The sequence below is a fragment of the Gopherus flavomarginatus genome, chromosome 11, assembly GCF_025201925.1.
Source record: "Gopherus flavomarginatus isolate rGopFla2 chromosome 11, rGopFla2.mat.asm, whole genome shotgun sequence".
Classification (NCBI taxonomy): domain Eukaryota; kingdom Metazoa; phylum Chordata; order Testudines; family Testudinidae; genus Gopherus; species Gopherus flavomarginatus.
In genome coordinates, this window is record NC_066627.1 from 52,281,201 (window position 1) to 52,294,535 (window position 13,335).

General features: G+C 58.0%; 1 protein-coding gene across 1 annotated transcript; it reads right to left on the bottom strand.

Moving 5' to 3' along the window:
- Nucleotides 1-3,179: 3,179 nt before the first annotated feature.
- On the bottom strand, nt 3,180-10,367 carry WFDC3 (WAP four-disulfide core domain 3). The gene is made up of 3 exons (XM_050917761.1): nt 10,223-10,367; nt 3,772-3,906; nt 3,180-3,482 (listed from the first exon to the last, which is right to left on the bottom strand). Exons 1-3 carry the CDS (start codon nt 10,293-10,295, stop codon nt 3,457-3,459), a joined length of 234 nt encoding a protein of 77 aa, XP_050773718.1. The 5' UTR covers nt 10,296-10,367; the 3' UTR covers nt 3,180-3,456.
- Between the last annotated feature and the right edge of the window lie 2,968 nt (nt 10,368-13,335).

Consider the following 13,335-nt stretch of genomic DNA (forward strand, 5'->3'; position numbering starts at 1 on the left):
CTGTTGGAGTTTTTCTTTAGTGGGGACTCCAGGGAATTGAGTCTGCAGCTCACCAGGGAATTGGTGGGAGGAAGAAGTCAGGGGGAAAATCTCTTTGTGTTAGATTTACTAAGCCTGACTTTGCATACCCTCTGGGTGAGGGGGAAGAGAGATTAGATCTCTCGGTACTTGTGTTTCCAGGACTGGAAGCAGGGAAGCTCCTAGGGTCGTCCAGGAAGGGGAGCCTGGGAGGAAGTAACAAGGAAACAAGGGGAGGGGGTTATTTCCCTTTGTTGTAAGACTCAAGGAATCTGAGTCTGGGGGTCCCCCAGGGAAGGTTTTGGGGAGACCACAGTGAGCTAGGCACTGTATAATTCCTAGCTGGTGGCAGCGATACCAGGTCCAAGCTGGTAACTAAGCTTGGAGGTTTTCATGCTAACACCCATATTTTGGACGCTAAGGTACAGATCTGGGAAGAAATGTTATGACAACACCATACTCCAGCCACCCCCACATCCGTCCTGGAGCCCAGCACGGCGGTGGCAGGGTTTGCTCCCAGCTCACTGTGATTTAAGCACTCTTTGTTCTTGCTGCTCCTGGCATTTGTCACCAACACAATGACCATGTAGGACACACGAAGCCTCGTGCCCTGGGGAGGTGGGGGGAAGCCAGGTGGGAGGATCTGAGCAATGTATGGGATGTATGTGGGGTCTGGCCCCTCTCCTTCTCCCCTGTCCCGCTCGAGGTGGTCAGGATCTCCTTTGGGATCGTCCCCAGGGTGGAAGCCAGGCTAGGGCAAGTGCCCTGGGCAGCCTGCAGAGTCGGCAGAGGGGTGAGGATCAGGCTGTGATGACCTGGCACGTTTTGTCCCCTAGAACAATAGTGCATTGGTAACAGGATATCCCTCAGCAAACCCACTGGAGCACCTCACAGCTGCTTGCAGCCTCAGCCCCACATGGCTGCTGGGGGGCGGCAGGGCTGAGGCCCCCTCCTGCTTGGAGGGCTCGTGACTAAGGGGGATCAAGGATAAATGCCAAGCAACCCGAGTGCAGTTTGCCCCAGCTCAACCTCCCGCCCCAGCAGGGCAGGGGCAGCAGAGCGGACCAAGCCCAATGTGCGTTGTGAGGTAGGCTGGGGAGCAGGTGAGGCATGTGCTGAGTCAGTCCCAAGGGGGAAAGGGGCCCCCTGTCCTGCGCAGCCTGGGGTTGCATTCGCTCCGAGCTCACAGACTGGAGCCACACACACTGCCTCCTTCACAGCTCACTTCAGTCCATGCCCCCGGGCTCAGGCACGGCCCGGAACCCCCAGGCTGCCGCTGCTGGGCGAAAGGCAAATCACTGTTCTTTCTGGGAATGCCCTGTCCCTTCCTGGGATCTCTTGGCCCCTCGTTCTCATGGGCAGGATTGGGTGGGGAGGTGGCACTGCTCCCTGTACCTTGGGGTCGGGGATTGCTACTAGGCGGGTGAAGGGAGGTCACCTGTCCTGGGCTACTTAGGTGGAAAGAGCCCTGGCCAGAAACAGGGTGCTGAAGCCAGGTACCTCATCTTAGGGCAGCACCCAGCGGAGTCCTGGGGACAAGTGAAGGCCCAGGGCCTCTCACGAAAGGGACAGCATGATGCTCCAAGGCAAAGTGGGGCTGTGACCCCTGGGATCTGCTGGCCCCCTGGGAGTCACATGACCACCATGACGGGCACCAGCAGGGCAGCCCAGCCAGAGTCCTGTGGCCCTGCCCAAGGCAGAGTGCGGCCTGGGGGAATCCAAACTGCTCCCCCAGCTTGGGAGAGAGAGGGTCGGCAGCACAAGCTGCATCTCTAGCAGCCACCCGCCCCACAGCTGCCATCCAGGCCGATCCGTGTGCATGGAGAGCTCGCTGGTCAAATCAGGCTTCCCTGCCACAGGCAAATGCGGGGTAAGGTCAGAACTGACGAGAGAGACCAGTTCAGTCTGGGCCCTGCATCCCAAACAAGAGCCTGCTCTGGCTTTGGTGACAGGGGATGCTGAATGCATGGGGGACAGGCTGCTTGTTTAAACAGATCCCAGCTCCCGTGACTCATCACTCCTCTAGTGCATGGTGCCCACCTGGCCCAGCCTCCAGTCTGTCCTTGCAATGGGGCATGCTGGCCACAGCACACCAGCCCTGCCATGCTGCATGGGCTGGGCAGAGTCCGTCTCTGGTGTGGTCCCTTGGACAGAGGGGCAGACGGTGTGTTTGGGGTGTGTGCAGGTGTCCAGACTGTGCAAGCAGACGGGGAACTGGCTGGAGCAGCCCATCAGCACACAGTGCTCCAGTCAGTGCAAGTTAGCACAACATTGCAACCACATTTGGGCCCTCTCAGCTGTCTGGGAAACGTCTGGCTCTGGCTCTGAGCTCCGACAGCAGCATGGACTGGGGCTGATGCACCGTGCTGTCAGCTACCCCCGAATCATTTCTGAGTAGTCAGCAGCACCCGCCAGAGAGGGCAAGAGGGTTACCCGCCTTGCACAATCAGCAGGCCACCACCACCATCCTCCCCAGAGAGGCACTCACCACCAGGGATTCAACCCAGATCCAGACACATGGAGCAAGTGCCTGTCCCCAAAGGCCTGATCCCCTGGGCCCCACTTGGGAGGAGAAAGACCCCACGGGGGAGAGAGCCCCCAGCTCACAGCCTGTCAGACTCTGTCTCACAACAGAGTGACTGGGGAGGGGCAGGCTGGGAAAATCCCCCTGGCTCACCCCAAACCTTTGCCTGTTCCCCAGCCGGATCCAGTGCCAGGATCTGCACAGTGTATGTGGGGGGGGGGGAGGCGGGGAGTCAGACCACTCTGCCCAGTGCCGCCAGGGACATGGCCGGCTCTGCTAGTGTCTGCTCCCCAGCTTGGGGCACTCGGTGCGAGGCCCATCGGCCTCAGGTCAGAGCCAGGGGCAGGGCTGAAGACATAAACAGGGTGAGCAGAAGGGTGAAGGTCCTGGCAGCACAGCAGCAAGCAATGGGGGGGCCTGATCCCTGCAGCTCCTTGGAGAGCCCCTCAGTGGCCCTGCCCAGATGCTCGGTGGGGTTCTGGCTATGGGGGATTTGGGCCTGGAGCAATTTGAGAGTCTGCAGTGACTGAATCCAGGGGCTGGGCTGCTGCAGTGGTTAGTCCCTGGCCACCCCAGCCAGCCTGTCCTGGCAGCCACACGGTCGAAGCACTCGCACACACAGTTTGTTATGCAGGGACAGGCTTTACTAAGCCCTTCACGGGTGCTGCTGGACAGCGGCTGGGCACACGCTCGCTCCCCCGCCACACCTACCAAGCCTCTGTGCAGGAGGCACCAGTGACGTCATGTGGCAGATGGAGTCCAAGGGCAGCTGGAGCAGCCAAAGGGGCTGGGCAGAGGGAGGGGAGCAGAGGGAGGTCCCTGGAAGTGAGGCCTTTGCAGGCTGATCCGTTCTCGGCAATTGTCTTGTGTAGGTCACAGGGACGGAGGCAGCATGTCCCCTCTGGCGCCTGGGTTCAGGCAGACGGACGTTTGGGAGACCCTGGGAAGTAACGTGAAGCTGTCAGAGCCCTGCTTCCATATCACTGCTCCTCACATGCCTAGGCCAGCGCCATGACTGGGGGTACATGTAAACCAGAGTGACTCCAGGGGAGGCACGTGAGTGTGGAACTCCGAGCCCCGGGGGCAGGGGCTGGCTAATGGGGCTGGGGTCCTGGCACTTCACTGTGTAACCCCGATTCCTCCCACCTGCTCAGATATGGGCACATCCCCCTCACCCACCCCCGGCCCAGGCAGCCAAGGCTCACTGCAGAGCCAGGCATTAAACTCACCTCCAGACACTCTCATGCACTCGTGGCCACACCCGTTACTGCAGCACTTTTCTCCTTCAGGACAGGAACCGTCAATGCCGCATAATTCCGCGCAGTGCCCAAAGCCGAGCGGCTCCGGGCAGCTCCCATGGCTCCCTGGGACACAGAAGGATCATGTGGCCATGAGACACCCGCCTGACGCTCAGCTGCCCCAGCTAAAGGTTCCCAGCTCGCTGTGGGAATGAGGGGGGAGCCGAGGGAAACGGACCAGAGCAGGACTGAAGAGAGACCCCAGCCAGGGAGCCCTGGGCACCGTTCATCCCTCTGCTCTCCCTCAGAGCCGCTGGGGGGGAGAGGGGCCTGGCCAGGTGAGGGAGGGCAGCTTAACCCCCCGGCTGCTTGTCGGCACCAGTGAGTGACCATCGCTGTGGCAATGCCAGCGCTTCTCCCACTGCCTCCCCGAGACAGGAAGCGTCACCTCAGCCACCTGTAGTGACGTGGGACCCAAAAAACTCACTGCTTTTTAGAAGCAGGAAAACAAATTCCTCCCAGGAGTCCAATGGGGCAAACATCTGAATGGCCCCTGCTTCCCAAGACTGCGCTGCCAGACAGGGCCTGGAAAACCAGCGCCCAAGAGGGGGCCCTGGCTGGAAGAGACTTTGTGTTCCCAGCGGGATGGCCCGTCTCAACCTGAGCCAAAGGGCCGCTGCTGACAGCACAGAAACACAGGCTGCCTCTCAGCCGGGGTGCGGGGCCTGAGGGAGCAGCCAGTCACAGGACCGGTTCACGCTAATGATCCCTGCAGATCAGAGCTGTCAACAGAGGTCCCCTGCGACATCTGGAGCCCAGGGTGCAGCCCAGCCAGGGCTTGTGGGTGGCCCGTGTTGGCCAGAAATGGGTTGGACTAACCAGTCCCCTGCGTCTGAGCCAGGCACTTCCCAGAAGATGAGCCACCGTAGGGCCTGGGAGCTTGGGGACAGAGCAGGGTCATAGAGTCTTGTAGGCCTGGAAGGTCACCCAGTCCATCCCCTGTGGTGAGGCAGGACCCAATACACCCACCCCAGCCCTGACAGGTGTTTGTCCAATCTGCTCTTAAACCCGCCGTGATGCGGGTTTCACAATCCCCCTCAGTCACCTGTTCCAGAGCTTAACTAGTCTGAGAGTTAGAAATCTTGTCCTAATAGCTAAGCTGGTTCCTCCTTCTCCTCCCTTCGGTGAACAGCTGATCCCGCTCTCTACAACAACCTTTTACAGATCTGAGGGCTTCTGATTCCACTCTCTGTCGTCTCATGTCTAGATGAAAGATGCCCAGTTCTTTCAATCTTTCCTCAGAGGCAGATTAGGGTTTTGTGGGGACCTGGACCAGAGCAAGTGGGGACCCCTCCCCACCCCTTCTGCCTGTAGTCCTCCTTGCCCCCCACCCCTATGCACCTGCCAGGGAAATGGGGTTGGGGCATGGGGGCCCATATCTCGACCCCGTTCCCCAGGAGAAGCACAGGGCAGGCGAAGCGGGTTGGGGGGTGGGGCCTCCCATTTTTCCAGGGCCCCCCAATTGCCCAGGACCTCTGGGCACAGGCCCCATTGGCTCAGTGGATAATCTGCCACTGTTCATAGGTCAGGTTTTCTAAACCTCTTGTTTTCATTGCTCTCCTCTGGACTCTCTCCAATTTCTCCACGTCTTTCCTAAAGTGCAGCACCCAGAAGAGGACACAGTATCCAGCTGAGCCCTACCCAGTGCTGAGCAGAGTGGGACAATGACCTCCCGTGTCTTACATACGACACGCCTGTTAATACAACCCAGAATGATTTGTACCATTTTTTCAGTAGTATCACCTTGTTATCTCATATTCAGTTTGTGATTGACTGTGGCCCCTGACCCTTTCTGCATACTGTTGCCTAGCCAGTTATTCCCCCCATGCTATGTGTGTGTTTCCCCAGTGCAGAACTTTGCACCTTCCTTTACTAAATTTCATAAATTCTCTCCAATTTATCAAGAGCATTCACCATGGGAGTCTTCTAATCTAACATCTGTGTCACCATCTCTCTCTGTAGCTGTTTTCTCTGTGCTCATCCCTGCAGCAGCTGAGCCCCCTACACTGAGCTGAGAGCTAGGACCACTCTGACCCCCCGGCCTGAGTCTGGGACAGCCGCCCCCGCTCAGTGCCTGTCACTCAGCATCTCAGGAACTTGCAGTGTGTGGCCAGTCCAGCTGGTCTGTAATCCTGTCTGCTGCTCCGAGGGAATCTCATCCCCTCACTCTGTCTTTGCTCTGGTCAGTCCCATCCCTGTGCCAGTGGCTCTGACAACAGAGATGTTTCTACTGGTCCCTGCGTCAGGCCACTGATGAGACAAACCAACTAAGGTGTCGATGTGATGCAGTAGGGACTGTCTGTGTGGGGAGTGGGAGAGCAGGGGAGGACTTTAGGGGATGGACGATGCCAGGGCCTGTAACCTGAGCTAGGTAAGGGAGGGGAAAGGTCAACACCTTTGCCCGGGAAGGGGACAAAGGAAGGGAGTGGCAGGAGGGAAGCAGTTTGAGTTTGGGCTTGGGGCTGGGTGGGCGGAATTCAGGGTATCCTAGCTAGGATCCAAGCACCCTGAAAGCCCAGAAGGACTCGGTGGAGGAGTCCTGACTGTGCCTGCAAGCTCTGCTGTAACCTGTGTTCCTGTTGTTCAATAAACCTTCTGTTTTACTGGCTGGCTAAGAGTCACTGTGGGTCCCAGGAAGAGGGGTGCAGGGCCGGACTCCCCTACACTCCGTGACAACTGGTGGCAGCCGTGGGATATACTGCACCCCGTGGACGGCGCTTCCTGCAGTAAGTGACTGGGGAGCAGTAAAACGAAGGGGTGATTAACCCCTGGGAGTGTGTGCCCAGTGAGAAGGACTTTGCAGTAACAGGGTCCCCCGGGGGATTGCAGCGAGCGGTCCCAGGGGCAAAGGAGTCTGCAGCTCGACCCTGGCAGAGAGGTGGTGACCTCAAGAAGGGCTGGTGCACTAAGGGTCCCCCTGGAAACCGTGGGGAGCGGCGAGCACCCCAGCCTGTGAGTGGTCAGCAGGAAGATGTATGCCAAGCGGCGCAAGTGTGACCTGCTGGAGCTGTGCAAGCAGAGGGGGTTGCGCCCGGGGAGACGCACCAAGGACCAGCTTATTGCCCAGCTGGAACAGGGAGACCGCATGAATGAACGGAGCCCTGTCTCTGAGGGAAGCAGCCGGGCAGATGCAGCGCAGGCACCAGTGTCTGTCCCCGCTGGGAGTGGTCAGCCGGCGGACGAGGGCTTCCCGAGACCCCCCCTTCCTAGGCGTAGAGGAAGGGCGGGGAGGAGCCCAGTGTATACCGAGGGCACCGTGACACCCCAGGCCAGCAGGGGAGCCTCCCGGCGAAGCTCACCCCCCAGCAGGGGATCCTCCCGGCAACGCTCGGCATCCGTGGAGCGGAGGCGGCTGGAATATGAAAGGGATGAATGGGAGGGGAAGGCCGCTCCCGAGGGAGAGTCAGTGGTGGAGTATGTCCTGACTTTCCGGGAAAGACTGGCCGAGCTCATGGGCCTGGCCAGGGAGAATCTGGCCCGAGCCCAGAGGAGGCAGAAGGTCTGGCATGACCGCACGGCACAGGCCCGTGCCTTCGCCACCGGGGATCAGGTGATGGTTCTCATCCCCGTGAGGAGAAACAAACTCCAGGCCGCCTGGGAAGGGCCCTTCAAGGTTATCAAGCAACTGAATGAGGTAAACTATGTGGTGGAGCTGTCAAACCGGGCACATCACCGTCGGGTGTACCATGTGAACATGATGAAACCATACTATGACAGGGGGAATGTGGTGTTGGCCGTGTGTGGACATTGGGAGGAGCAGGGAGATGACCCCTTAGTGGATCTATTCCCTGGGACAAAGGCTGGTTCCCCCCTGAAGGCAATTCCCTTCTCTGATCAACTGACCCCGGTCCAGCACGCTGAGATCAGGGGGGTGCTGCATCTATACCGACAGCTGTTTTCCAACCAGCCTGGACGCACTAATTTGACTGTCCACTGGGTGGAGACCGGGTCACATGCCCCTATAAGATGCTCCCCTTTTCGGGTTACTGGTAAAACTGCCCAGGATCTAGAAAGAAAGGTCAGGGACATGCTGGCTTTGGGGGTGATCCAGTCGTCTTCCAGCCCTTGGGCCTCGCCAGTGGTGCTAGTCCCCAAGAAGGATGGGTCAATCCGGTTCTGTGTGGACTATCGAAAGCTCAATGCCATCACAGTATCTGATGCCTACCCTATGCCCAGGCCTGACGAGCTCCTAGACAAAGTGGGAGGTGCTCGGTACCTCACCACTATGGATCTTACCAAAGGCTACTGGCAAGTGCCGCTGGATGCAGATGCCAGGCTGAAATCGGCCTTTATCACCCCTCTGGGGCTCTATGAGTTTCTGACCCTGCCCTTCGGCCTCAAGGGAGCTCCGGACACCTTCCAGCGCCTGGTGGATCAGCTACTGCGGGGGATGCAGAGTTTTGCCGTGGCGTATATTGACGACATCTGCGTCTTCAGCCAGACCTGGGAGGACCACATGTCCCAGGTTAAACAAGTCCTGGACCGACTCTGAAAGGCTGGGTTAACAGTCAAGGCTGAGAAGTGCAAGGTGGGGATGGCTGAAGTATCTTACCTGGGCCATCGGGTGGGGAGCGGCTGCCTGAAGCCGGAACCAGCCAAGGTGGAGGTAATCAGAGACTGGCCTGCCCCCCAAACCAAAAAGCAGGTCCAGGCCTTTATTGGGATGGCGGGATACTATCGAAGGTTCGTGCCCCACTTTAGTGCCATAGCCGGCCCCATCACTGAACTGTGCAAAAAGGGGAAGCCAGACAAGGTGATCTGGACTGAGCAGTGCCAGGAGGCTTTCCGGGCGCTGAAGGAGGCTCTGGTTAGAGGCCCAGTTCTGGCAAACCCAGATTTTGACAAACCCTTTATGGTGCTCACCGATGCCTCAGACACGGGACTGTTATTAGGAAGTTTAGACTTGAAATTAGACGAAGGTTTCTGACCATTAGGGGAGTGAAGTTCTGGAATAGCCTTCCGAGGGAAGTAGTAGGGGCAAAAGACTTTCCTGGCTTTAAGACAAAGCTTGATAAGTATATGGAGGGGATGTTATGATAGGATCGTCAATTTGGGCAATTGATCTTGAATTACCACCAGACAGGTCTGCTCAATGGTCTGCGGGGAGATGTTGCATGCGATGGGTACTGAGTTGCTGCGGAGAACTCCTTCTTGGGTGCTGGCTGGTGACTCTTGCCCACATGCTCAGGGTTTAGCTGATCGCCATATTTGGGGTCGGGAAGGAATTTTCCTCCAGGGCGGATTGGCAGGTGCCCTGGAGGTTTTTCGCCTTCCCCTGCAGCGTGGGGCACGGGTCGCTTGCTGGTGGTGTCTCTGCAGCTTGAGGTCTTCAAACCATTTTTGAGGATTTCAATTACTCCGTCTTGGGATAGGGGTTGTATAAAATTGGATGGGTGGGGTTCTGTGGCCTGCCTTGTGCAGGAGGTCAGACTAGATGATCAGATTGGTCCCTTCTGACCTATGAGTCTATGAGTCTATGAGTCTATGAGACTGGGGGCGGTGTTAATGCAGGAGGATGAAAAGGGGGAGAGACACCCCATCGTGTACCTGAGTAAGAAGCTGCTACCCCGGGAACAAAGCTACGTGGGCATCGAGAAGGAATGCCTGGCCATGGTGTGGGCCCTTAAGAAGCTAGAGCCATATCTCTTTGGGCGACACTTCACCGTGTACACCGACCACTCTCCCCTGACCTGGCTGCACCAGATGAAAGGAGCCAATGCCAAGCTCCTGAGGTGGAGCCTGCTCCTGCAGGACTATGACATGGACGTGGTTCATGTGAAGGGAAGTGCCAACCTGACAGCGGATGCATTGTCCCGGAGAGGGGGCCCTGAACTTCCCCAGGTCACTGGGCAGAGTGACCCCGCTCAGTTCAGTCTCGAAGGGGGGAGAGATGTGATGCAGTAGGGACTGTCTGTGTGGGGAGTGGGAGAGCAGGGGAGGACTTTAGGGGATGGATGATGCCAGGGCCTGTAACCTGAGCTAGGTAAGGGAGGGGAAAGGTCAACACCTTTGCCCAGGAAGGAGGACAAAGGAAGGGAGTGGCAGGAGGGAAGCAGTTTGAGTTTGGGCTTGGGGCTGGGTGGGCGGAATTCAGGGTATCCTAGCTAGGATCCAAGCACCCTGAAAGCCCAGAAGGACTCGGTGGAGGGGTCCTGACTGTGCCTGCAAGCTCTGCTGTAACCGGTGTTCCTGTTGTCCAATAAACCTTCTGTTTTACTGGCTGGCCGAGAGTCACTGTGGGTCCCAGGAAGAGGGGTGCAGGGCCGGACTCCCCCACACTCCGTGACAGTCAGGTATATCCAAGCACCCACTGCCCCTGACCCTCCATGCCAGGTCTCCCCTCCATGCTCTGCTCCCTTCTCTGCCTGCTGCCCGCACTCACCTCCAGATGCAGGCGGCAGCTCAGCCCAGAGGGCCAGGAGCCCCAGGAGGAGGAAGATGGCCCCTGACTTCATGGTGCTGTGGGGAACTCGGTCTGAGTGCCCAGTGCTGAGCCGGGCTGGGATTTAAACCCTGTCCCTGCTGCAGCTGAGAGGGGAGGTGGTTCATGGTGACCTTTTGGCTCCTTCTCTGGCGCCGCACCCAACTCACTGCATTTCACAATAAACCAGTCCCGCCTGTAAGTATCCCTGCATGGAACGAGGAAACAACCCAGGTCTTGTGGTTTGAGAAACACCCCCAAAGGAACCTGGAGAAACGGGGAGGCCCAGGCTCCAAAGTCCCATCAGATCCAGGGACTGATGGGAGAACATGCCCACCCTATCCCAGGGGACTGTCTATGCTCAGTGCCCAAGACAAGGAGAAACTGGTGAACGTGTGTGTGTGTCTGTGTGCACACTGGTGGGGGGGAGTGTCTATTTGTATGCACTGGCATGTGTGTGTGTGTGTACTTGTAATTCCTTTCCGATCCTAGATCTGGAGACAACCTGGCCCATGGAGGAGTGCGAGTCACCCTTTACTCCAGACACAGGGTGTGAGCCAGGTCACAGCCCATTCCTCGCTGATTCCCCAGACAGGATTGGCTCTAAGCAAAGGCCTGAAGTGGATTCCATTCCCAGCAGTGCCCATGTGACCCCTGGCTACTGCTTCAGCCTGACAGATCCTCATCGAGGCCATCACCTCTCCCTAGCTGCTGGTCCCCACGCTGCCAAGGGTTCAGATCTCTAGCTGAGACCCTCGGCAACTGCTCTTCTCTGCACCTTCTCCAGAATTTGTGCATCCCTAGGGAGCTGACAAGCCCGGAGCTGCATGCAGGCATCCAGGAGGAGCCTGTCCCTGGCCTTGGGCAGGGTTTCAGTACCATGCCTGGTGTGGCATACAACAAGCCAGGTGTGGAGGATGTTTGCTTTGGCACAGGCTGTGGCAGTGCACTGAGGAGACTCCAGCATGGCTGAGCAGTGCAGGGCGTGTGACGCCCTGGTATCAGCAGGGCAGACAGCCTGTTCCATGTCACCACACCTTCGGTACACTGTGTCACCTGCTACCCAGAATCCTCTTGGCCTTCTCAGCCCCACTGCACAATGTGCCCCATCTCCATGCCCTGTTCACATGAACGCTGGGCTGCCTAGCTCACCTCCCCATCAGCCTCACTTTGCACAAGGCTGTCTCCCCACAGGGCGCTCTGGACCTCCCTGTTTCTCCAGGTTCCTTCGAGGGGATTTCCCAGACCCCAGGATCCGGCTTGTTTCCTCGTTCCATCCGGGGGGACTGATTTATTGTCAGACAATGCGTGCTGGGAGCTGGAGCGTGGCAGGAGCTGATAGATCACTCCGGCCTCCTCCCACCCTTCCAACCTGGCCCCACCGGGTTTAAATCCCAGCCTGGCTCAGCGCTGGGCACTGGACCCAGCTCCCGGCAGCACCATAAAGTCAGGGGCCACCTTCTTCCTCCTGTGGCTCCTGGCCCTCTAGGCCCAGCAGAATGCCTCGGGAAGTGCGGCAGGCACGGTGAGGCTCAGGGCTGGGTGCTGGCTGGCCCTAGTCCTGCGCGACAGTTTGGGAAGATGTCAGGGCAGGTGTCTCTCAGCCCCTTGGTCCTGGGCTCTGCGAGGAATTGTGCAGCAGTGACAATTCTTGTGGTGAAGGAGAAAAGTTCTGCAGTAACAAGTCCAGCGAGACCAGCACATGAAAATCTCTGGAGCTGAGCCTGGCCTTGTAGTGCCCCACACCTCAGTGGGACCTTTGCCCCCACGGCCTGAGAGGAGAGCAACTGGGGAAGGGGCAGTATGTGCTGATAGCTGAGCAGCAGAAGAAATTGGGGTCACAGCAAAGAGTCCAGATCCAGGCCCATAAATCCATCCTGGATGATTGACTCCCCCAGGGGCTCAGGGTCCTGGCTGTAGCAGAGAGAGGACAATGCTCTCCTTGTTGGGATCCCTCCCATTCCCTGGGGCAGAGAAGGGGGCTCTATAGCTGAGGGTCTGTGGGGCTGAACCAGATGTTCCCCAGGTTTCGCACTCGTGTGACTCCAGCGGAGGTTTCCACCAGACCCTACAGTCACAGTGTGGCTGAGCACAGGGAGCCCCGGGGGGTTCGTGGAGTAACAATATGGGACCAGGGCTCTGACGGCTTCGTCCTATTTCCCTGGGTGTCCCTAACTCCCGTCTGCCGGGACCTGGACTCCTCAGGGGATGAGCTGCCTCAGCCCCACAGAACCGCACAGGATAATTGCCAAGATCAGATCAATCCGAAAACAAAGCCCTGACCCCAAGGGACTCTCCAATCCCTGGTGGTGTTGCCAGGAGAACAAGTTGTGGTTTCCTGGGATTCCTTCTTTTCCTCAATAAACATTTCCTGACACCCCTACACCTCGGCGTCTGCTTCCATTCTCCAGGTCAGGCCTCTCCCAGCCTGTGCTGAACCCACCCCACCCCTCCTGGGCCTGTCAGGCCGGATCCGAGGCAGATGTTTCAGTTCAGGGCTGCAACCCAGAGACTGAGAGACACTGACTTCCCTGGTGGGAAACCTTTTCCCAGTAATCACAGACAAGCTCTGGGATATGCATGAGGTGCTCTGGAAGCAGCGACATGGAGCAGAGCAATCTTTACACTAGTGCCCATGTTTTCACAATTACACAGGTTTTGTGCCTAATTTGGCCTGTGCAGCTGCACACCTGGCTGTCTAGTGCAAGTCACACATTTGCACATACAGTCACGTGAACTGGGCTCCCAAGTGCACTCGCATATTTGTGTACAAGCAGCTTTGGGAATTTGTCCCACTGCCTGCTCTGTCTGAGGCTCCTGGTGAAGCAGCTGTGTCTGGGGAAGCCCTGGACCTCCCAACATTCCCGTCTTTATTTTGGCCCGTGAGTCGTCCCACTGAAGTTAAGCCGAATCAGCACCGTCTGTGTTCCTGGCCACTAACTGAGGGACTAGCGGAAAGGGCGTCTCATGGTACCCTGAAATTAGGCTCAATAGAGAAGAGAAGTTCCTGTCCTGTTTGGCAGGGGAAGGGGAGAGCACAGGCCAGGGACACAGAGACTTATGAAACCACAGAC

Excerpts from the sequence above, each read along its gene's own strand:
- WFDC3 (XM_050917761.1), bottom strand. The coding sequence starts at position 10,295 with ATGAAGTCAGGGGCCATCTTCCTCCTCCTGGGGCTCCTGGCCCTCTGG. Across the intron at positions 3,907-10,222 it reads GCTGCCGCCTGCATCTGGAG|GGAGCCATGGGAGCTGCCCG; the intron begins GTGAGTGCGGGC and ends TCTGTGTCCCAG. Across the intron at positions 3,483-3,771 it reads GTGCATGAGAGTGTCTGGAG|GGTCTCCCAAACGTCCGTCT; the intron begins GTGAGTTTAATG and ends GTTACTTCCCAG.